We start from the raw sequence: 25,504 nt of genomic DNA, 5'->3' as shown, positions 1-25,504 counted from the left end.
TCCCTAAGAGAAAGATCATCTGATTTTTTGTTGGTGCGGAACACAGTGACGAATCACGCTCCGATTCATTACCATGGAGAGGGAAACTGTACATGGTCTTTGACTAGAACATTACTAGAACTAGAGGAAGAAGAGAAGAGAGTAAGGGACAGAACCTCTTGAAATACTCCGGAAGTGTAAGGAATTAGATGGGAGTGGCACCAGGAGAGATGAACTGTAGAAACTGTGGGAGGATGGGATTTGAAGAAGAGGAAGGTTTGGTTTTCAAAGAAGTAGCCAACAGGTTGAGGAAACTGAGGGTGAGTCTGAGCTTTATGAATCAGCAGAAATTTTTGGGAAGAAATTTTTACATTGAGAGCTACATTCCCCGGAGATGAAGAGAGTTAAAGTTTAAAAAGAAGCCCATACCAAAATTCCTTGCTGAATTTGTTTAGTCCTCGAAATCTAGAAAACTAAATTCTTTGGAGCACTGCCATCTAGTGGCACCATCCTCTACCATCCTCTTCTGTTTTTAATTTTTAAAACTTGTTGCCTTATGTGAGCCTTGAAGGTCAAAGGTGTCATTTACCTGACACTAATTTAGGTCCATTTAAGCTGTTCACATTTCATTACTGACCTATTCCCTGCATTTAGCTAATTTCACAAATGCAAATGATCTATGTAGGGGTAAGCATGTGTCCTAGTTTCAGCTGGGATAGAGTTAACTGTCTTCCTAGTATCTGGTATGGTGCTATGTTTTGAGTTCAGTATGAGAAGAACGTTGATAACACTGAAGTTTTCAGTTGTTGCTCAGTAGTGTTTAGGCTAAAGTCAAGGATTTTTCAGCTTCTCACAGCCAGCCAGCGAGAAAGCTGGAGGGACACAAGAAGTTGGCACAGGACACAGCCAGGGCAGCTGACCCAAACTGGCCAACGGTGTATTCCATACCATGGGACGCCCCATCTAGTATAGGAACTAGGGGGAGTGGGGGTGGGGAATCGCCGCTCGGGGACGAGCTGGGTGTCGGTCGGCGGGTGGTGAGCAATTGCCCTGCGCATCATTTGTACATTCCAATCCTTTTATTATTGCTGTTGTCATTTTATTAGTGTTATCATTATCATTATTAGTTTCTTCTTTTCTGTTCTATTAAACCGTTCTTATCTCAACCCACGGGTTTTGCTTCTTTTTCCTGAATTTCTCCCCCATCCCACTGGGCGGGGGGGGAGTGAGTAAGCGGCTGCGTGGTGCTTAGTTGCTGGCTGGCGTTAAGCCACGACAGCATGACTTCTGTGTTGTGAATAGTAAAATTCAAATGACTGTCAACTGTTTAAATAGCAATAGATCTATCTTTATTTTTTTTTTATTAGTTCTGAGTTCTTCTGTGAAAGAATCTTGTTTGACTGTAACAATGTCCAAAGAAGCCTACAGTGGTAGGGTTTTATGGTAGATCAGATCAAGAAAGCAAAAATTTTCTTGCTTTAAAGTCTTGTCTTCACTATGAAAAATATCTACAGGCTTAAAAATAGATATAACTTTTAATTGATGTCTGCAAAAAACATCTTGTGGAGCAGGATGTATCCATTTATCAAGATGTAAACTTCCCAAGGTCAGGTACAGCTCTCTCCTGGGACTGACTGTATTATTTCATCAGATAGCAAAAATGCCTTGCTTTTGCACTCCTGTTTAATCTTGGTATACTTGGCAGGCATTAGTTATCTGAGAGTTAAAAAAGCTACTTTTCTAGCCACGAAGACAAGTACTAAGCTAAATATATTTTTATGAAAGGTATACATGGATAGTCAAACCTGTTCCTGGCAGATATCCTACAAAAAATATAACAGGATTTGTAGCTTCCTGTTATGTTTGTTAAGATTCCTTCATGCAGGAATGCCTGCATCTCCCTGAGACATTCTGATTTTACAGTTTTTTACCAGCAGATGGAAACATAATGATTATATCAGTATTATTATTACTTGGAGCTTTCCTCCATGATGCACCTCTCTTCCAGAAATGAAAAGTCTGAATGTTGTTTTGCATCAAATCACAGTTGATTACTTAGTTTTCAATTCAAGGAGTTTATACTATTTATGGCAAAAGTGCCCTAAAAGAGGGCTCTTTTTATGTTTTTCACTTAAAACACTCTTAACTGCCAAATGCTAAGGAATATTTTGATTGCTTTACCTTTTTGTATCTTGTATAACTTCACTTGACATTCCTTTGTGGAGACACCCACCTTGAAGAGTCAGAACCACCTGGGGTGGGTTGACCCTGTCTGGATGCCAGGTGCCCACCAAAGCCTCTCTATCACTGCCCCTCCTTGGCTGGACAGGGGAGAGAAAATAGAATGAAAGGCTCGTGAGTCGAGATAAGGACAAGGAGAGATCACAGGCAAAACAGGCTCGACTTGGGGAAATTAATTTAATTTATTACCAGTCAAATCAGAGTAGGATAATGAGAAATAAAACCAAGTGATAAAACCACCTTCCCTTCACGCCTCTCTGCTTCCTGGGCTTAACTTCACTCCTGAATTCTCTACTCCCCCCCCCCCCCCCCCCCCACCTTTCCCCCAGCAGCACAGGGGGGACAGGGAATGGGGCTTGTGGTCGGTTCATCAGACATTGTCTCTGCCACTCCTTCCTCCTCAGGGGCAGGAATCCTCACACTCTTCCCCTGCTCCAGCGTGGAGTCCCTCCCACGGGATACAGTCCTCCATGAACTTCTTCAATGTGGGTCCTACCCACAGGTTGCTGTTCTTCATGAACTGCTCCAGCATGGGTCCTTTCCGTGGGCTGCAGTCCTTCAGGCACAGACTGCTCCAGTGTGGGTCACCTGCGGGGTCACAAGTCCTGCCAGCAAACCTGCTCCAGTGTGGGCTCCTCTCTCCATAGATCCATGGGTCCTGCCAGGAGCCTTCTCCAGTGCAGGCTTCCCACAGGGTCACAGCCTCCTTTGGGCACCCACCTGCTCCGGCCTGGGGTCCTCCACGGGCTGCTGGTGCATATCTGTTCCACTGTGGACCTCCCTGGGCTGCAGGGGGACAGCCTGCCTCACCAGGGTCTTCCTCATGGGCTGCAAGAGAATCTCTGCTCCGGCACCTGGAGCACCTCCTCCCCCTCCTTCTTCACTGACCTTGGTGTCTGCAGGTTTGTTTTTCCCAGATATTCCCACTCCTCTCTCTCTTTGGCTGCAGTTGCGCAGTTTCCACCCCCCCTCCCCCGACCCCCCCTGCCCCAAGTATGTTATCCCAGAGGCACTATTACTGTCGCTGATGGGCTCGGCCTTGGCCAGTGGTGGGTCTGTCTTGGAGCTGGCTGGCATTGGCTCCATGGGACATAGGGAAAGCTACTCGCAGCTTCTCACAGAAGTCACCTGTGTAGCCTCCCCACTACCAAACCTTGCCATGGAAGCCCAATTCACCACCAAATACTTAGATGTAAAGAAAAACTAGGAAGGCCAAACACTTGTCAAAAGTTAGGTTTTCATTTCCTGTTTTTCTTCTCTTTAAGAAATAGGGTTTTTTTGTCAAAGCTTCCACTTGAAGAAAGGAACATTCCAGAAAGAGTTCAAGAACTACTCCCAGATCTATAATCTTTCTCTCTGTGTGAGAACTACAGCTTCTGGGCTAGTGCTACATTTTAAGGATTCCTGTTTAACCTCCAAATGTACTTCAGAAGGCATTTTGTTTGCTAAATCAAATGGCTGGTTCTCAGTTATGTTGAGGACACCCCACCCCCCCCCCCCCCCCCCCGTTTATACAGTATTCTGATAATTTACATAGGTCTTAAAATGGAAGTACATTGCAATTAGCATAAATGAGAATCAATATAGCAGATATACGTCTGACAGTGAAATTGCAAGTAACAGAAGTTACACACTTTAGTTCCATGAATGCACAGAGAAACTTCATTATTTAGTGTTTGCAGAAAAACTACCCCAAACCTGACTAACACCGGTAGATGTCAGTGTTGACATATGCCAATGTGTTGAGAAAAGTGTGTTCCATGTAATGTGCATTTTAATTTACATACTTATATGGATACCTGAATATATGAAATTAAGTGTTTTTTCTCATTCTTTTGTATATACATTACATATTTCACCATTTATTGCATTCTGTGCTTGTAATTGGTAGTACAGTAAGAACTATATAAGTGAGAACTTAATTCTTGTATTATAAAACAAGCTACAAGAAGAATAGCAAAAAATATAAATTTAACCTTCTCTCCATTAAATAAAAACATTAATTTATAATTTTATATATAAATCCTGTAAAATATCTGTTCAAGTGATAATGTTAATAGTTGTTGCTACTAGTATCTAAAATAGTTTTGCCAGCTTGGTAGTAGTAATAGATCCTTCAAATCTGAATTTCCCTTTAGAGGTGGCAGGAACAAAGGAAATAGAGGTAGAACAGTTATTACAGGATTTATATATGAGTTACTGTGTTGTGTAAAAGTGTTCACTGTTTTTGGAAATTGAAACTGTAGGTAGATAGGAAATTGGGATGTATAATTACTTTAAACTACAGCTTTCTGAAGTGAAATATTCCTTTTGCGAGGTGTTTGCTATAGGTAGATTTATTTTAAAAAAGGACAAAAAAAAATCCGAATCCAATCCCCAAGTAATGACATAAGGTGCTGTTCAAAACCAGCCAGACATTCCTGGTGAAATCAGTTCTTTTTGGCATTTAAGTATATCTGAGTGTAAGCACAGCACTTGTGTGGTGTATTTGCCATGCATGAAGTTATGCATGCAATGCATTTTGTACTAATTTAGAGCTTAGTGTTATATTTTTCTTGTGACTTCTATAATACACACCATGGACCTGATCATGAAAGTCTTAAAATTATTTGGTGTGTGACTAAAAAAATTACAAGCTTGGCACCAGGTTTCCATTGTATAGTATGTAATTTCAATCTTTAGTTTATAAAACAAAGTTTTATTCATAATTTATTTCTAATTTGATTTAAACTTTACCTAATTTTCTTTGTCTTTAACAACTAAGCTATTACTGTGCTGTTATTATCTCACATAATCAGAGTAATTTATTCATCCTTATGTTCCTGCAGAGTTTGTTATGAAGGAGTTCCTATTTCAGAGCAATTCCAGAATAATAGGACAGATGGGATTCACTTTCTTCCCCCTCATACATCAAAAAGTCTAACGGGATGCCAAAAATTTGCTGAATATTGTCTTAAAAAGCCACAACTGCAACTGTTAGGAGAGAAAGTAAGAAATAATTTTAATAAATGTGTGCTGTATATGCACAATCCTACAAATGAAGACACAAAGTCTGGGGGGAAAAAAAAAAGTTTTTTGTTTTTTTTTTTAATTGTCATGCAACAAAAGAACAGAACACCTTGGAAATAAAGTTCTGCTGATTTTTTAACATTTGATAATATGCAATATTAAAATGTATATGGAGTTTTTCATCAATGGGGAGGTTTGTTCTGAAATCTCATGTCTCAGTTCTTAATTCCTTCTCTGAAGTAATAGAATATGCTAATGTGCTGATTAATAACAAACAAAAACTCTAAAAGAGCAAATCAGGTAGTTCATTCAGGCTGTGGAGCCCTATACCACATAGGATTTCATTATATTTGGTGGGGTTGTTTTTGACAAAACCATGTTTAGCAGAAAGCAGCATTTCATCACCTAATAGTTCAGATTCAGTACAGACATTTATAAACTGGGTTTATGTTAGTTGATAACTGCATTGTATTGGTTTTGAAGGTTTCCATTTATCCAGAAGCTTTAAAAATGTTTTGGGCTCCAGCTCCACCAAAATTCTCTGCTCCAATTTCTTCATTAAAGGAAATTTTATTTCCTACGTATGAGGTAAATATTTAAATGTATTTTTAGTGTTCCCATCTTTTGCAGAAATATACATCTTTTTCTAACATTATATTTGTTAACTGTAACAGTTGTATTTTATGCTGCTATCTTATTAGCACTCTTGTGTTTGTGTATTGTAATCACAGTATGTAAGTCATCGTACAATTTGTACTATTATGTATTGATTAGTATTGTTTCATTTTCTGCAATAATAAAGTTTCTGGTAGTAATTATTCTTAATTACCATGTGCTATTATGTTATCTTGCTTAATGTCTTTACATTTATGTTGAAAGATACGTTTGCATAGTTTTTCTTCTGCTATGCTATGCTGGCAGTGATTTCTATTAAAATGTAATAAAATATTTCTTATACTTAACAAAGTCCATTTTAGAAAATGCCAAAATTTTTGAGTTTTGAAATGTTTTGAATGTAAAATCTCCACTGTGATTACATTATTGTGAGAGATGAGCCATTCACGTAAAAGAGCATGCCTATTGTATGCCTGTATTTGTAGCATTCTGTACCTTCATATGGCAAAGGTTATGGAGAAACTAGCATTTCATGACCAGTTCACACTCCTGTGCAAGAGATAAAGCACGCTTATGCATGGATTAATTGATAGCAGGAATAGAGCTGACATAGTTCCCCATCTCCTAGCTTTACAATGACCAAATTGAGAGCTGTGGTTAGTACTGTATGGACTACTGCAACCTGACAGAAATTACCAAACTAAAGATAAAAACTTTAGAGAATCAGGTAGCAATAATCAGTTTCCTCAGGTCTCTGTCTCTTTTGCACCATGTAATTCTTGATCACATTAAAGAATGTGTTCCATCAGAAGCCTAGGATAAATGGCTTCTGTGATGTTGGTCTTGCTCATCATTAATCTTTAGCTCAAATATGTTATAGGCTTTATTTATCTGTTACTATGTTTTCTATAGCTGACTAAAAGAATAGTATTGCACCTACTCAAATATGCAAATATATTAATATTTCAGAGCAATGGTATTGAGGATGTTGTATTTGAAGGCTTTTTCACTGATCATGATGAAGAGTTAGAAGCTGAGCAAGATGATCATGATTTCTATGATTATGGGCTGGTGTGTATTACGGTACAATTTTTTTTAATGTAGTACTGAAAAATAAGATTAGCAAAACAATTTGTAGTTTGAAGATCTAGTCATAAGACGAAACATTCTATGTAACTGACTTCTAGAAACAATTTTATGTTAGGTATTTGTTCATTTTTTAATAGTTAGAAAATGCTAAATCTCACTTTCTGAAACTTGAAACTGTGCTTGGAAGGAGTCATTGCATATTTTAAAGATGCTTCTTATTTTGTATTATTATAGCACTAGGTGATGATTTAGGGGAGGGCCTGTGATTATAAATAACAGGTTTTGAGTAATATGACATATCTCAATGAAGCGGCTTACGGGATGTTCCACTATGCCCAGACATCTAAAAAAACTGCAAGAGTCAAGAAGCAGAATAGGGGTAAAGAGATGTTTCCAAGTGTGTGATTTTTTTTTAATCTAGAATTTCTCTGAAAGTAATATTAGGATAGGCAAACAATTCTATGCAGGTGATTTGCAAGTGAAAGATTGAAGTGTGGCTCTAAGTTGCAGTGTGGGTCTTTCCAGTTAAAGAATGTTCATTGGAAAGACATCTCCATACAGGCAGTAAATTCACAAGGTGTTCAACAGTATGGCATATTCACAGTGTGTTCTGAGATTGGAGCATCTACAGCACTGGACCATCTATGTCCACTGACTGCTTGCTCTTTAGCATTAATTTATATGAGCATGTTGAATGTGTCTCAGACTTTTGGACATCTGGCAGTGGAATGGTCTTAAGATATCCAGAAATCCAGGGAAATGCAGTCCTCACTTCACTCTGGCAAAGGTGGGGTTGGTTTTTTTTTGGTGAAAATACAGATTTGTTTGGACATTAGCTCTGTTTTTGTCAGTTTCTGCTTTTAAAAGCAGAATGTATCTGAAAGCTTTATTCATATTAGGCTCAGACTAATTCAGACTTATTTTGCTTTTTGTTTTATCTATAGACAAAAAGTTTACTGAGAAGATGCCAATCCTTGCCTGACTTTTCTGACAGTGAGAGCTCAGAGGTATTATTTTATATTTACTTGTATTTGTTCCTGAACTGGGATTTTGTGGAAGAAATTCTTCCACTGTACTGAATTGAACTTAATAGTTTCCTACTAAATGCAAAAGTGAGAGTCTCAGAGGTCTTTTTCAGGTGGATTGGTTACATTAAATAGGAGAACGTAGCTCTGCAATGAGAACCCCTGTTAACTTTACAGGCATTTGGATAGAGATAAGTGTGAGTACTCTGTACTCTAGCTAACCTGAAATGAGTGGGACAACATATCTGAGTAAAGATTTGCAGTATCAGGTCCTTGGATTTCAGATGTATCAGGGCATCAATGTTGTCAAGTTTCCAATCTGTAAAGTGCTATGTACTTTTATGGCTATTGAAGTTACAAAATACATAAAGCAATAAACCATGTAAATTTTACAGCTATGCAAAGATGACCTTGGTAGCATTATACAAGTAAGAATTTGAGGAGTATGTATTTATTTAAAACTTATGTATAGTCCATAAAGACCTGCTTAAAATGTTGTGACCATGTTGTTTTAAAGATGGACATGAAGCATGGCAGCATTTTGTATGCAATGATAAATAAAATCTATGATTTAAACACCAGATTTGCAACTTGAACTAAGCATTGATGCTTGATTTTTAAAATACTAGTTTCATGTTCATATAGAAGTAGTCTTGTTGAATTCAGCTAGCCATCCTTTAACAAAACTATGCATAGTTCATGAAAAGAATTTATCAAGTAACAATTCAATATTTATGCAATTTGCAATCAAACTATTTGATTTGGTGATGACAGCTAATGATGGATACATGTAGTGATAAATGATAGCTTTACATTGAGTTAGCTTTTAAATAAATCAGTATGAAGCTTAGATTTTTTTAAAAAATATAATTTTCCTAAACAAAAGTGGCACACTTGTGACATTTTTTTTTTATCTTTTCAAAACTCCACAGGGTATAATGCATTACCACAAGGCTGATGCAGTGTCTTTCTAATGAATATACAAATTAAATAATTCTTAGCAGATGTCTGTAACCAAGCATTGAAAAAGTGCTTCTTAGAGTCTAATTAAAAATTATTCAACACTTTAAAATGCTTCATTTATTTTTTCATTTATTTTAATTATTACTAACAAGTGTTTCTCTCTGTAAATTTCAGGCAGTGGACATGAAATTGCATTTTATTTTCTTTGACAAAGAGGTGTTATGCCTAGTATTATAGTGCAAGTTAGTGAACTGAAATTAACAGAAAGTCTGAGAAGTAATACATTTGTTATTGCAGATAGTATTTGCTTAGTATTTAATAACAATTAAACACCAGAGGATAATAGTTATTCTTTTGGTTTTGATTTCATCAGGCAATTCAGGGATGGAGGCACAAGGTATGAGGGTGCATAATTCCATTCAGATATTAACTGTGTTTCCATGTAATACAGTTGTACTGAGTCCTCCTGTCTTTTCTTCTGAGTTCATGAATATATCTCAGTTCATCTTTTTGTAAATGTCACCACCAGTGACATACGTTTTTGATTTTAAAATTTAACTTTCCTACAAGGACTAGGGGTATTTAATTCAAATTTCTTGTGATAATTTTTAGAGAAGATTGATTTTAGCCCTTCATGAGCTTCAAATAACTTTGGATTAATATTTCAGATCTCTTTGCTTTGACACATATCCTGAGATATGCAGATCTTTTTTTCCCATTAAATACTATAATTTTTTTCAGCAGTGTAGTCCCCATGTAGCTCTTTTTTTTCTTTACAATTTTATACAGAATAAAATCCAGTCCGTTACAACTAAGGAAATGTGATATATAAATCTTATTTCAAATGAACATCTAAATAAATTGTTTCCTTTTTTAACAGATAAGTTTGATTAAAAGATCAGTCTCAGCTCTGGAGATGACTGCTTTCAAAGATGAAACTACATTAAATATATCAGCTAATTTCAAAACCAGCATGAAAGAGTTGAAAGTTATGAAGCAACGGATAGCTGAGTCAGAGGTTGAGACAGAGATCGGGAAAAGCTCCCCTACCAAGCATCTATTGAATGAAATCTGTGACAATCCTCAGTCAATGCAGACAGACATACCAGTAGAAAAAACGCCTGCTTTGACTGGACAAGAGGATAATGAGAATGACGTTGTTCTTGTGGAGCGATCTCAAAAGGCTGGGATTAAATACACTGTTTTCCCAAGAAGAAAGAAAACAAAGAAATCAAAGAAAATAATCAACCCTAGAAAATTAGAAGCTGTGATTAACAAATTAAGTCAACCCCCAAAGATTCTTAAAAGGTTTTCTTTAATTAGTGTATTGCCTTTTTAAAGAATGTATTTTAATTTGTAACCGTATTATCTAATTACAGGTTTTATCTTTTTTTAATATTAAATATTGCTCTGAAATTAAGTAATAATAGTTTAGTTATTTAGGAATAATATACTTTTTTTTAATGCAAAGAAAAATACTTACTGCTCAGGTATCTTTAGAACATTTAGTATGTATTATACTTTAAATGGAAATGGTGTTGCTTCATGCAACAACAGAAAAAGTTTTATCTAAGTATAAATGCATGATTAAATTGTCAAGCTTCTGAAAGACAAGTGGAAAATTCTAAGTTCTTAGGAAACCAAAATGCTAGGCTCGACTAACCTCCTTTGTACCGTGAAATTTGTAGATTACATCAAACAAGTAGTTTGCTTTTTACCTTTTGTTTTCCTGTATCACTCTAAATATTTTCCTAGTGAATGTTTACTATTTACATACTTCAGATATGGGATACCTTAGAAAATAGTCAAATATTTAAAAAAAAAAGAAAAGAAATTAATGTTCTTGCTAGATTTTTGATATTTCTTAAATACTTATGCTTGAAGTGTGACCTGCAAAAAAACCCCAAATGTTGTCTATTTTTGTGTACAGTCATATGTGTCCACATTGTACTTACACTGATGCTCAGGCCTGGTCCTTCAGGCCAGCTTTCCTTTCAGCTGCTTTTTTTTTCAGCTTTTAGGCACCTTTCAGTAGGTTTATTCTTAAGAAAATCAAAGATACTTAAATGGTGTGAAATACTTTTATAGTGAGCTGTGACTAAGGGAGAAGGTGTCCTCTTTCCAAAGTCTTGTTTTAGACTGGGGTACTGTATGTTCTTTGCTGTCTAAGGCTTTGATATCAGTTTTGCTAAACCAAGGAGATTTCATCTTTGTACTATTTTGCATGTCTCTCATGCATGGGCCTGCTACATTTTTTATTTAATTTCCTTTTTTCTCTAGTAGGATCCTTATGTACAAAATATTATAAATATTAGGTACACAGTATTATAAATATATATATATGTATAAAATATTTTCTCTGTATTCCCTTCTGGTATTCTCTCTGTGTTAGCAAGGCTAGTATTGTTTGTGATAAAGATTTAGTGTTTCTGTTAAAGTCTTCAGTTTCTTTCACTTTGATGTCTCAGAGCAGATGTTGATACTGAACATTTGTGAAGGTTCTCATCTTGGAAGCTACGAATTTTCCCAGATTATAATTTTGGAAATGTCCTTGTAAACTCAAGTGCTTGCTTTCACCTCTGGGTGGTGCTTCTGCTTATATTGTCATGGCCTCTTCCTAATATCATTGGCATCTATCATTGATATATTCATCCATCTAGGATTTATCATCATTTAGCCAGGCTGATAACTGCCCACTATGAAATATTATCCTTTCTTAGGTTTAGTATTGTCCTCATAAACCTAAATTAGAAGCTTTTGGAGGAAATAAGCATGCAACTGCAAATAAGTGCTGAACATTCTGGGGACATGAATGATTCAGAACAATTCTGCTTACCTGCGGCTTCAGAAATGGTTTTTGATAAATGGCTGATAAGTTAAAATATTATCATTAACAAGAGAGCTAATAACAGGTTTTTGAGTAGTTGTTGACTGGCAGATTACAATTTGATATTGTTAGTATATCTGGGAAACTGTAGTTAATTGTTAATATATTTTTCCTTAGGTCTGTGTCTCTGGGAAGGCTTTCTATTTGTGATAAATTCAGTACCAAGGTGTCTTCAGCAATCAAACAATATCAGAGCCCCAGCATCCCTTGTTTGTTAGATTTTGAAAAGTTTGCAAAAGTGAGGGGTGGAATTCCAGAAGAAACTTCTGCTCGCATGTGGGTCAGTGGAATATGGAACTGCTGGTTTGATGAAACTTTCCCTCCTAGTGGGACTGCTTCCGAGGAGAAGGATACTGAATTACTAAAAGGAACTGAGATGGCGGACTCTCAAGAAGCAAATGTACAAATAGAACTAGTTGACTCAATACAGCCTGTTCTTCTTGAAGGAGCAACAGTTAGTATTGAAGATTTAGAAAAAGAAGTAAGAAGACTGACTGAGCTAATAGAAAAGGAAGAGCATCCTTCAGCTTTTCACTACTGCAGGCGTGGAGCAATACAAAGAAAGTTAGGCAAGTTAAAGTCAGCTATGGATGACTTGGAAAAAGTAAGTTTAATGCCAAGTTTTACTTCTATCAAGCAATTTTTTTTTTTAATTTTTTTTTTAAAATTGAGTTTCTGAGGCCTTCAACAGGTGAAGAACTAGAAGCAGGAGAGCTGATAACTAGCTGAATGCTGCCACCTTTTAGCTCTGTGTGATAGCATGATCCAAATTTAGTCCCACAAGAATGAATGCTCTTAATAAACTGTGTTAATTTACCCTGGTATTCTCCAGTCACCATAATGTTTCTTTGGAGACCCTTGCTCAGGATACAACACTCCTAAATAGACTTGTAAGTAGGATAGACAAAAAGGACAGAAATTCTTTTGCTTCAAGTTTTGTTGCTGGCAAAGCTGACAAGTATTTTTTTAATATCTGCAAAAGCATAGTAAGCAAATAAATTTGAATGTCATGTATTTCCTGTTTAAACTATCATTTGACAAGATTTTATACAATACTACTAGTGTTTTTCTATGTATGCTTATTTTTTCAACACTTTTAAGTTGCCTTTATAGTGCTACAAACCTGCCATTACTTCCACCCAAGACCCTGCACAACTAGAAAGAAACAACCAAACAATAAAAATGTTACTGAAAAAAACAGAAATAAGAAGATTTTTAAAGTCTATAATTTAGACTTGGAAGCTGTAAAAGCTTTCAAAGGCATTCTTTAAGCAAAGGTATAGTTCTGGATGTTTGTGAAACCTGGGTAGAGAAGTCATGTGTTGTACTTTCGGTATAGTATTTTCATTGTCATTTAACATCTTGATTACACACAGCTAGTCATAAGCAGATTGGGACCCCAAAGTACTTCATCCTATATATAATGTTGTAGAGCAAAAGATGTGCTTCTTTCCTTAACCAACATCTCGGCTTTTAACATAGCATTTGGTGTTTGGAGAGGCAGTCCTCAGCCGCTGCTTTGCGGTTCAGAATCCTTGTACTGGAGTGCTTGATAATGCAAGATTTAACCAGATCTTTCATGTTGATATTACTCTGTGGGAGTTATTACTGCTTGGGAACTAACTGGGCATCGGTCGGCGAGTGGTGAACAATTGCATTGTGCATCGCTTGTTTTGTATATTCCAATCGTTTTATTATTATTATTGTCATTTTATTATTGTTATTACTATCATTATTATTTTCTTCCTTTCAGTCCTATCAAACTGTTCTTATCTTAACCCATGAGTTTTACCTTTTTTCCTTCTGATTCTTTCCCCCATCCCACTGGGTGGGGGGGAGTGAGTGAGCAGCTGCGTGGTGCTTAGTTGCTGGCTTGGGTTAAGCCACCACACGTTCAGATAGAAGAATCCTGATTTCTAGAAATAGTTCAGATAACTATTTTAAAGAAATCATCAAATATGGTAATATCCCAGCTGATTAATATTTTGTGCTGAATATTCTGGTAGCTTGGACTCTGATTCTGCATATGCGTAAGTACATGATTCTTTTAAAGAAACAAGTGACATTAGTAAAATTTTTCAGATTTTTAGGTTAAATTAAAGTTTGTCAGTCTAGGAATTATCTTAAAAAATAGTAATAACAATTTCAGTGCAAAAATTTTCTCATTTCCTATGTACTGTTTTTAGCACGTTTGACAAGTTCCTTCTGCAATATAAAAAAAATATTTACTTATTTTGTTTATAGGCTATTAGCCTAGAACCACTGCTGCTTGATGCTTACTGGCATAGACATTTGATTTACCTCTTTCAAGAAAGAATTTCTGCTGCTTTTGATGACCTGAATTTTATAACTAAATGGAGCAAAAATAAAGCAGGTAAGTAACTACTGAAGTGTAACTTAACAGTTAATTTTTCATAGTGTTTTTTCACTAGTTGCTTTTGGCCTTAGTTCTGCAAATGTTTTTGTATGTCTTTAACCTTATCAGTTGTTTTATCCATGTTATATAAAGCAGACATGAATTCTTCAAAGGCTTGGAACATAAGTTAGGTTTCTAAGGCAAAAAAAGTACTTAATTTTAGTGTGTTTTTAAAAAATGAAAAAAAAAAAAAGAAAAAAGGAAGACTGATGGAAATTGTATCCATTAATTTAATGGGGAAAGCTGGTAACAAGCCTGTAGTGGAGACAGTGTGCTATTATGCGTCAGGTCAGCCTAGTTCTGCCATACTCTTTAAAGTGGGAAGGAGGAGCTTAAAAGGGGAAGATACCACCTGGTTGACAGAGCAGACCCTGCAGGTCAGGGGAAGTGCTCCCCAGGTTGTGATGCTGCACCTCCAATACTTCGTCCAGTTTTGGAACCCCTGGTATGAGAGAGACAAGCTGGAGAGAGTCCATCAGAAATCCATTAAGGTGGTCAGTGGTCTGGAGCCTAAGTTCTGTAAGGAAAGGCTGAGGGAGATGAATTAGTTAGCTGGGAGAAGGTAAGGCTAAGAGGGAAATCTGTTCTCAGCTACATAATTCGTGGTAACAGAGAAGACAGAGTCAGAGTCTTCAGAGAGATGCACAGCAAAACAGGAGGCAATGGTCATAGGTTGCAACAAAGGAAATTTTGATTGGACATGGACTTGGAAGACACCTTCCTCCCGCCCCCTTCTTCCTCTACCTTTTTTTTTTTTTTTTTTTCTGATGCTGAGCATGACGTTATATGGAATGGAATATCCCTTTGTCCTACTTAGGTCAGCTGCCTCAGCTGTGTCCCCTCCCATCTTCTTGCCCACCCCCAGCTTGCTTGCTGGGGAGAGGGCAGAGTGGGGGAAAAAGAAAAAGAAAGCCTTGCTACTGTGCAAGCTTTGTTCAGCAAGAGCTAAAACATTGTTGTGTAATCAACACTATTTTAGTCAGAAATCTGGAACACACCACCCTATGGGTGGTTATAAAGAAAGTTAACTCTAGCCTGACCAGACCCAATACAGTGGGATAAATATTGCATGGGCCCATTTAAACTAAATCTCTATATTAGTTTGTGGTCAACACTAAATGGCTTGATGGGCCATTTCTACAGAGCTCTACAGAGAGCAAAGATTTTTAGTACCCATGAATCTAGCAAGAGCTATCCGTTTACAGCTGCATGGGCTCCACGAATGAGTACACAGCTGTAGCTCTAAACTTCTGAGTTCTGTTGCTCAGATTAAAGCAGGACTTCCTTTTTTTTTTAATAATCTACTGTTCTATTTCTGCTGCTTGTGTTAATTACCCTGTAAAGAAGAAATGACTTATTGTTCTGGACTGCTGAATAGTGCCTTTTATATTTTGGGTGGTTGTTTCAGATACATACCTGTCAATGGCTGAAATTTACAGGAAACAAGGTGATAATACACTGGCAATCATCAGTTATAGCTCTGCAATACAATGCAGCCCTACAGATGATGACATTTATTTTAGGAGAGCTGAGTTGTATTTTGAGGAAAATCAATTGTTATTGGCCATGGATGATTATGCCAAAGTAAGTTCACTTTTTTGAATTGTTACAATAATGTAGTAACTTTGTGTAGCCTTAGTAAAAGTAAACTGTATTTGGATATATCTGGTAAGTAGCTTGAAGAACAGATATCCTTTCAAATAAATGATGTTTAAAAAAAATCAGTGCTATGGAAATAAATAAGTAATTTCTGTTACTCCTGCCAGCTAATTCAATATATTACTGAATGTCTACAAATTATCAGCCATTAATAGGCTTGCATCACTACTTTTTTATTTCAATTTATTTCCAGTTAATGGAAATGTCAATAGACATTAAAGGACAAAGGCATAAAAAAAGAAAATCTGAGAATAAAATAAAATATTATTTTTATGCTTGGTTAAGACCTCTAGTCATTAGAAATAAGAAGGAGGAGGAGTAACATAATGTACTATTTTTCATTATAATTTTTCATTATAGTGTTTTCAGTGTAACCCTAAAAGAACAGATGCACTTATGAAACATGGAATACATTTCTTTCACCGTTCAGTTTTGCCTACAGCTATTCAGGATTTTACAGCTGTGATCAAGGAAGACCCCAGCAATGCTCAGGCAAGGTAGAATATATAGTTTGACAAAAGTATTTGAATTTTAAGTGGATTATTAAAAGAATATAACTATGTAAAAGACTGAATATGCATTAAACAATAATAAAGCACTTGCATTTCTGAAGAGGTGTCTAATAGAAATAGAATAAGACATCTAGGCCATGATATTCATTGGGGAATCTTTGTATTGCTTTTAATGACTTTGGATTAGTCCCTAGACCTTAATTTAACTAGGCACAGAACCATGTGCTTAGATCTCACTGGAGTAATGCAAATATAGAGTAAGTTGGACTTAAGCACGTGCGTGTGTGCTTTGCTCTGAAGAACTGGATTTAAATACATGCTCAAAGTGAAGAATGTCCTTAAGGATTACATAGTTCTATGCCTAATTTCCATTGGTTGCCTTGACACTTCTAGTTTTAGCATTATGCTGAATTAATGTTTTCTGTGAAAAAAATTGAACTATGGATGAGAAGCATCTTTATTTTTGAATTATAACAATGATTTTGAGGTTTGACTTACAAAGACCAAAAGAAATAATTATATGATTTCCCTACCAGAAATTGTGACTTCTACTTAATACCATTCCTGCAAAGATTTACATTCTTTTTACACTCTATTCTGGATTCATGAAAATAGAGGTAAAATAAAAATAAAAGCAGATATTCAATACCAGATTATGATACCAGAATTTAGGTGTCAGCTTGCTGTATCCATGGGATGTAGGTGTCTAAGCAGCCATTATCACCAAGGAGTCTAATCAATACAGTTAGTAGACTTTAGGTAGACTGAATATAGACTCTTCTATAAGGCCTGGAGATGTGTTCAGCTAAACAGAGAGTAAGCGTATATTTTTGGATGAACTGAACTGCTCTCTTCTCTCTCTTCTCCTTGAATTGCATTGACTAGATCTCTGTCAACTGTAATGGAAAGTCAGACACCTAACATATGTTGCAGACATCTACAAATTGACACCTAAGTTCTGTTGTCTTATTCTGGAACTGATCCCCATCCAAACTGAATAGAAATGGCTAGGGGAGCATTCCCCTATATGTATCTTCTACCTGTCAGCCCATTTCCTTCATCACAGGGAACCACAGCATCATGCAAAGCTTTCTTATGACGTTAGGTTCCTGTGCTACTAAAGTAATTTACAGATGTTCCTTAAGACTCTGACTTTGAAATAAAATCTTGAAGCAACATAAAGCTGCATTTGGCTTCCTGAAATCCACTAGTTCATTGAGGCTTACATGTTGATGTGTGGGCTCTGTGAATAGTCCTAGTGAGTATAAGTACCTTGTGTTTGTGTTAAGCACGTGATTTAAATTCTTGAGGAACTGACTTTACTGTGTTAGATTGAAAAAGGATTAGTATATATTTTGCATTATAACTCCACATAGAAGTGGGATGTGGCATAAGACCTGGTTAATATGTGAAAGCTATCTTCAGTAATACAAAAAGATAAGTTTTATATATTACATTTTGCATTGATAAAATAATTTGACAGCCATTGCTGTCTATTCACACTTTTTCACCTGTACTTGTGATTTATCTTGTTTAAATATATTGCTAGCTTCCTGAATTTGAGGGATGAATAGTGTAAAATAGTAGGATCTGATTTTGTAAACTTCTCTGTTTGAAAGAAATATTGAAGAATAGCATGGATGTTTTCACAAAGCTTTAATAGTAATGAGGGCAGGTTTTTTTTTTTCTTTTAAATCAGATTTAACAAAATCTGATATTTCCCATACAGGAACCGCTGCATGAATAGACTATGGAACTTGGAGAGTTCCATTCAACTCTGTGATGTCCAAAGCTGATACAGGGTTCTATTATATTGAACTTGGATTATGCAACTGCAGTGATCTGCCTATACAGTATAGATTACCAGGCTTTGTTACTTCAGACTTGCTTTATTAAATTCAGAAATAAAATTGAATTTTTATTCTATATTTCTACAGTTATTTCCTGAATAATTACTTGAAGGTAGCATGACAAAAACAGTGGAAGAACTCTTGATATTAAGTTGACTCAACCTGTTAATATTACAAATAATAGTCTATGACTTCACATTGTGACTTCATTCTGTAGGTATAATTTTCTAAGGGAAATTATATTTAAAGAGAAACTTTCTTCCTTATTAGGCTTTATCGAGGAAGAGCATATGCTAAGCAGCAACAGTACAGAAATGCAATACAGGACTTAGCAGCAGCAGTTCATCTAGACCCTTCTTGTTGGTTAGCATTCTACTATAGAGGTTGCATACTACGACAAATTGATCCAAAAAAAGCTGTGCAGGACTTCAGTGTTTCTGGTATTGTTTGTTTCTTTTAATGGTGTGCTTGTTTATCATTAAAAAGAAGAATGACAATTCACTAGTACTTACTGTACTGCAATGTGACACAGGTATTTCATGTTGCAAACATTGAAATGTATGGTTGTCATTCAGTGTTTGGTAATAACTTGCTCTTGGTCATTTCTATTAAGTTTGCTCTTAGACATTGTGGTAGGTTGACCCTGGCTGGGTGCCAGGTGCCCACCAAAGCTGCTCCATCACTCCCCCTCCTCAGCTGGACAGGGGAGAGAAAATATAACAAAGAGCTTGTGGGTCAAGATAAGGACAGTTTAATAAAGTGAAAGCAAAGAAAAACAAATGATGTTATTCTCTACTTCTCATCAGCAGGCGATGTCTGGCTGCTTCCTGGGAAGCAGGGCTCCAGTACGTGTAGTGGTTGCCCCGGAAAAAACAAAAATGCCCCCTTTCCGTCTCCCTTTTCTTAGCTTTTATATCTGAGCTGACATCATATGGTATAGAATATCTGTTTGGTTAGTTTAGGTCAGCTGTCCTGGTTATGTCCCCTCCCAAGATCTTGCCCAGCCCTAGCCTGCCATTGAGGGGGGCGAAAATGTTGGAGAGACAGCCTTGACGCTGTGCCAGCGCTGCTGAGCAGTAGCCAAAACACTGGTGTGTTCTTGACATCTTTCTAGCTACCGATGCAGAGCACAGCACTGTGAGGGCTGCTGTGGGGACAATTAACTCTATCTCAGCCAGACCCAATACAGACATCGACTCTTGCTGCTTGTTTTTCTTCAGTTATTTTGCCTCTGCTTCCTAAGCTTTTCTGCTTCACTTTTAACAATTCAAGTGGGTGTAACTGAGAATTACAAATATGTCTTGAAGGTATTTCGTGCCACAATGAACAGTTTCTGTTGTGATCTAATATGTTTTGTTATGGTTTATCTATGATATTTTATAAAACTCTAAGAAAACTAGAGTAAGAAGTAATGTGCAAATAAGTTGCATGGAGTAACTGAAATATATGTGAATATCTGAACAGCTGATTTTTATTCTCCCTCTCCCACAGTGCTCATCAATGACACTCAGGAAAACTTCTGTTCTTTTCTTCATCGTGGGATTGTTTACTCAGAACAGTGTCAATGGTCCCTGGCAATCTGTGACTTTGAAAGTGTCCTAGCTTTGGACAGGTGATTGGACTTGAGAATTTTAATATATGTTGTTTGTATTCTGATTATCTGGGGGGCATAAAAGTACTAATAAAGGAAAGTAGAATCAGAACCATTATTCAACAAAGAGACTGGAATTAAACCACACAAAACCATAATGTCTTCTTTTAGTAACTTTTGCCTCATTTACTATAGTCCAAGTATAATAAAAATAATTATTAATGTATTTAAAAATTAAATTTTATTTTGCCTTACATGGCAACTTGCCAAATAAATTATTCAGGTCTGGCAGACAAAAGATGAAACTGAAGTCCTAGGTAAAGTTGACTGCTCATGCCAATAATAATTTCGTTAGTCTTTTAGGAGGGAATGTGTCCACAATGCAGGTAAAAAGTCAAACTACTTTTTTTTCCCAAAAGAAAATGCCACAATGTTTTCTTTAGAAGTCCCTGAACTAAATTTTTTAAAAATGCTGTTTGTGGTCCTTGATAGTTGATGACTGAAGGTGATGTGGTTTGTCTGAATTGCATTTCTTCCTACCACTTAAAAATACTTCAGAAACAGATTATATCTGTAGCAGCCCTGCCATGCAAATGGCATTACAATATGCAACAAGCCTCCCATACCAGTTAGCTGCATTAATTGCCTTACTCTAAAGGTACTGAGTTCTTGTTCAGTCTTGGGCAACCTCAACAGTCCTGTCTTGAGCAAAGGCTTCCATTCTAATCTGTGGCAGGCCTAAAGACTCCTCAGCTCTTCCTTTGTCTTGGTTCTGCTATAGGAAGTCTTGAACTTTGCCTAAAAACAGTCTGCAAGAGTGAGCTGCACAAGATATTGCAGATCTTGGAAACCCCAGGTCTCCCTAGCAGCTAGCCAAGTGAAATGATAGAAAATAAGGGACAGGCTAGATGGCAAATGTGTAAGCTTTGTCAGTCTTTTAAAACTACAATGTGTTTTTAGTGTTGAAGAATTCAGTATTTCTCGGTCTATTCAGTACATACAAAATTACCAGCTAGCTCTATTTCTAGTCCAGCTTCTACGACAGAGACTTGTCATCATTTCTTCACAATTCATATTTGGAATGCTGTTTTTGGTGATCAGGGAGCCTCTACTGAAGCTTTCAAGCTTTCTAGCTTTCAAGCTACTGAAATGGTGGGGTTTTTTAATGAGCTATCTCCTCTGCTGGCAATTGCACTTCTTTAGCTCAGTGTGATCACAAAATAGATGTGTGGTAAATGTCATAAAAGTAGATGAAGCTGGTGTAAGCTGTGGTTAATACAATGACATATTTTGTGCAATAACAAAAGGAAAAAAATTTCTGTTTTTAGGTCTGTGATCTTTGCTTACCTAAATATTGGTTTGATACTGCTGTTGCATCTTGATCAATGCTATGAAGCTATTCGACAGTTTACTAATGCCATTGAAATTGATCCTCTTAATGTTCGAGCCTATGTATGCAGAGCGCAAGCATATCATAAGGTAGTAAATTCCTTTTGCTTTTGTTTGCCACTTAATATAGCTTTATTTATATTTATTGTTGTTGTGGGGATTTTAATACTTATGCCTTGGTGTTATACAGGTGTTAGAACCTGCTTATAGCTATATGTTTCAAGTAGTCCTTGTCAACATAATGGAATTACATGCATTGCAATTGTAGAATATTGTTGCCATGTAATGCAATGACACAAAATATTTCAAGTGTCATTTTATCTTTTCTACATCAGTGTACATCTAATCTGAGCCTTAATAAATTTTTAAAAAATAAATTTCAAAACTATTTTTTTTGAAAATATGTATTTTTAAAATATAAAACCCCACATTTTGAAATACAGTGTTTTCTAAACAGAATTTTCTTGACAATACTTATTTTTCAGGAAACTCAAATTTTCTTCCCCATAAATGGGAGTGAAAACATCTTCAGTGTTTTAATTTACTGGGATACAGAGTGTATTCTACTTCTGCATGGGATTTGAGAATAATTTCTGCTAGCAGTTGGGTTTTTGAGACCCTCTCAGGAGTACAAGCAATGGAGTATTCAATGTGACCCAAGTTGTGTAGATTTCATTGGCAGAATTCAAACAACTGTTGTGTCTCACAGTGCTTAGTTTGTTTTCAAAATGTTTTGAGAAATTGCTCACACTGTTCTTTTTCTTCCACAACTAAAGGAAACGGCTTTTAACTCAGAGTCTAAGTGGTTTAATGATATTCTTTTTTTTTAATATTGTCTTTTAAGAACTTGTGCCTGATAGTTTATATTGGAGGTCATCCACTAATGCTCAGGTTGCTTTTGTAGGTTTTTTTTTTGGTGTGTTTTTTGGTGGGGTTTTTTTTTGGCTTTTTTTTTTTTCTTTTTAAATTTCAATGTAAAGCAGTAAAATAAAGCTCAGTACATGCATTCCATCAATGCTGTTCTTTAATGAGAGTTTGAGTTAGCAGCTATCCAAGGTGGATGAATCAGTCCTTGGGATCTTCACCGTAATGATCTCCTTTCTCCTCAGCATCTGCTGAATGGGACCACATGCACAGACACTTGAAAAATAAATGCAAATTCATTACAGCAATGAAGATTTATCAGGACATATGTGCATGTGGATCTCATGACCTAGTCTCCTTCCCAATAGTCCAGACTCTTCTTTGGATTTTGGAAAAGTAAAGAAACTGTCTGGAGTTTGGATTTACCCTGTGAGAAAGTATGGAAACATGTAGCGTAACTGTTTCAGACCTTTATTAAAAACATGTTGAGCTCCTTTATAGAGGGCATATGTGCCTTGTGAGTTGTTACTATGTGGGCATTGCATCCTGCAGAACTACATTTATAGAAATAGTAATTGTGTTTCTGAATTGTGTTCATATTAGCAATTGAATTGCTGTTTGTTCTTTATAAATTGCAGATTCATAATTTACCAAATGCTGTGAAGGATATAAACCGAGCCATTCATCTTTATCCAAATAAATCACAACTTTGCATATTAAGGTAGGACTTAGCTGAGAACTGCACGGATACCTCACTTCTAAAAAAAATTCCATTTGGAATGCTCTTGGGAGATACCCTTGTATTCTTTGAAACCTGCTCTGAATGGGTTTAAAAAAATGAAGTATTTTCATAGCATTTCCAGACCTGAAGAACTTAATCTGCATAGTGTCACCCAACTATCGTAATCGTTACCTTGGAGGGAGGAACCTTGTTTCATATACAGGATTCCGCTTTTTGAGGTACATGTAGTTTCTGGGGAAAAAGAAGTAAATAGGTGCCGTGACAAAAAAAGCAAGTCTGAACCTTTAAAAATTTAATAATTTTAAATGTTTTCCCCAAGTGGATGGGTCCTTCACTGATTTGTCTGCAGAATCCACATAATGAAAAGAATGTGGAGGATTAAGTCCAGGCCAATTTAGGTTCGAACTATTCTTCTTCCCCATCTTCAGCCCAGTGAGAAGTAGTGACCTTTACCAAGACTAAAAAATAAATTACTAGATAAACCTGTTTCGCCCCCTGAAAAGCTGTAAGAACTAATGCTAGGATATTATTCCTCAGGTGTATTAGGAGAATTATTTACTATGTTCCAGTCAATAATACTGTATTGTCTGAGTTTTAAGAGTGGGTTTGCTCAGCTTGTCTCTCAGTGTGGTTTGGCTAGCATAACCTCTTATAATGATGCCGATATCTGAAGAGGCAAAAAATTGTCCTTGAAAACAGAATGTATCTATCAGCTGTCAGTCTGTGGTGGATTTTACAAACAATATTATTAAGATTATTGTTGGAGTTCTTGAGATTGTAAGGATTACTATCTGTGAAATCCAAAGAAAATGTATTTTTTAACTCCTATAGTCTGAAGAGAGGTAAGCATATAATTTCTTGGTACTGTGATGTGAGAGAAAAAATTAAAAATTTTTCAGATATTTCTGATTAACAAAAGGGAAAAACTTTGGATGTTTTTATTGGAAGGCATTATTTTTCCTTTTTCTCTTTTTATACTAGTGAAAACATATTTCAGTAGTATTTGCGCTTTGAAAGAAATGCCTGGAAATAGTTTTACTAATTACATCCAACAAATATTTCATTACAGGGGACAGTATTTAATGGAGTTGAAGAAAGATGAGCTGGCAAGTTTATGTGTTCACCAACTTGCAGAAATGGATGAAGGTAATGTCAATTTCCATCAATTTTCTTAGGTAGTTGTGAACCATGGCAACAGTCTGTAACCAAGGAATTGTTCAAAAAAATTAAGTTCAAGCATGCAAATAGGTTAGTTACTATGAATCAGCTAAAATATAGGAACTTATTATCTAGAGTATTTTGTTTGCATGTCTGAAGCCTTTAAAGGTAATAATGGTGTACATGATTGCCTGTATTATCACCTGTGATTTCAGAATTTCCTTTATCTTTTGAGTTCTTGTTTTTTATTTCTACCTTTCAATATTGGTAATTTCTGCTTTAAAGGAATATTGAGTAAGGATTCTGTTCTGTTCTTATGTACAATCTTTCCTAACAAAATATCAAATAGCTTTGGAACTGAACCCTCCCAATGTGTTTGAACAGTAAAAAAGTTGCAGTATAGTAGTTTCTTGTTATGTGCTGGGCATAAAATGGCAGTGTTCAGTGCATCCCGAAGCTCTTGGTGATCTATATAAATAGCCATACTGTATAAGATTGATTTCCTGTCTCTGGTAGTGACCAAGAGTGGATACATAGGGCACACAAGAATATAAAAACAAAGCAGGCACATGGTGATACTTCCACAGAGCAAAGCCTTCTTAGATGTGGGGAAAGGGAGGTAAATATTTGCAGATGTTTAGCAATCAAATTACACTCATTGATAAACTTGATAAACGTTGATAAACTTCAGACTTTTGTAGGAATTTTGTTTACATTTGTATTTTTATGGAAGTTAAAACAATCTTTGATACTCCAAATATTTTAATAGTATTTTAAAGTTTGCATATAATTTAAAGGTATTTTATACTGGAAAACATATAGGTTGAAGTAAAAGAGATTATTGTTTTTCATGGTGGTTTTCTTCCAGAATCCTTTATGTCTCAGCCTGTTCAGCAAGCACTCATTCAGTCATTTTGTCAAAATCACAATAAGGCCATAGAGTGCTTACGTGAAGCTGCTGCAACTCAGCCTGAGCCTTCGATGTTTATTATTTTAGGAAAAATACAAATGAAAGCCAAGAAAACTAAGGTTAGAAAAGTTTACATTATATATATGCCAAGCAAGACAATGTTTTTCTTTCTGTATTCTTTTAAGATTTTCTGAAATGTGCTAATAGATAAATAAACCTTCAGAGTACCTCATTGTTTAAACTATAAGAAGACCTGAGTAAGAATTTTCAACAACAGCACTAATAGTTCAGCATAAATTAGACAATTTTAGTTTTAAACATTTAAGGTGATCAATTAAAATATACAATTATGTAGATTGAGGTCCATTATATGTAATGATTTTGCTTCTTTTGAAATAAAATAATACAGAAATATGTCTAGCATTTTTTGTCTAATAAAATGCAGTACAAAAGTTTAATTCAGGTATGTGAACTGAATGTATAATGTATAGTTACAGGTGTTTTCTGAACTTTGTGAATATTCATATGTTGTAGGGTTTAACCAATATTGTCGCTACTCTGAGTCCTGCAGTTAGCCAATATTTGAGGCCTGCAGAATTGTTCAA

General features: G+C 35.9%; 1 protein-coding gene across 1 annotated transcript in view; it reads left to right on the top strand.

The window, feature by feature from the left end:
- Positions 1 to 25,504, top strand: part of TTC6 (tetratricopeptide repeat domain 6) — a 63,520-nt gene that overhangs the window by 20,437 nt on the left and 17,579 nt on the right. Inside the window, exons 7-20 of the mRNA XM_049826003.1 lie at positions 5,049 to 5,208; positions 6,814 to 6,927; positions 7,878 to 7,940; positions 9,802 to 10,229; positions 11,926 to 12,412; positions 14,053 to 14,182; positions 15,633 to 15,808; positions 16,244 to 16,380; positions 18,516 to 18,685; positions 19,737 to 19,857; positions 21,165 to 21,315; positions 22,728 to 22,810; positions 23,901 to 23,982; positions 24,875 to 25,018. Coding sequence (XP_049681960.1) covers positions 5,049 to 5,208; positions 6,814 to 6,927; positions 7,878 to 7,940; positions 9,802 to 10,229; positions 11,926 to 12,412; positions 14,053 to 14,182; positions 15,633 to 15,808; positions 16,244 to 16,380; positions 18,516 to 18,685; positions 19,737 to 19,857; positions 21,165 to 21,315; positions 22,728 to 22,810; positions 23,901 to 23,982; positions 24,875 to 25,018 — 2,446 coding nt within the window. The remainder of the gene's footprint in view (positions 1 to 5,048; positions 5,209 to 6,813; positions 6,928 to 7,877; positions 7,941 to 9,801; positions 10,230 to 11,925; positions 12,413 to 14,052; positions 14,183 to 15,632; positions 15,809 to 16,243; positions 16,381 to 18,515; positions 18,686 to 19,736; positions 19,858 to 21,164; positions 21,316 to 22,727; positions 22,811 to 23,900; positions 23,983 to 24,874; positions 25,019 to 25,504) is intronic.

This window comes from Accipiter gentilis, chromosome 22, assembly GCF_929443795.1.
Source record: "Accipiter gentilis chromosome 22, bAccGen1.1, whole genome shotgun sequence".
In the NCBI taxonomy this organism is placed as follows: Eukaryota; Metazoa; Chordata; class Aves; order Accipitriformes; family Accipitridae; genus Astur; species Astur gentilis.
Note: the sequence above shows the minus strand (reverse complement) of the source record. Positions and strands in the feature narration are given on the sequence as shown.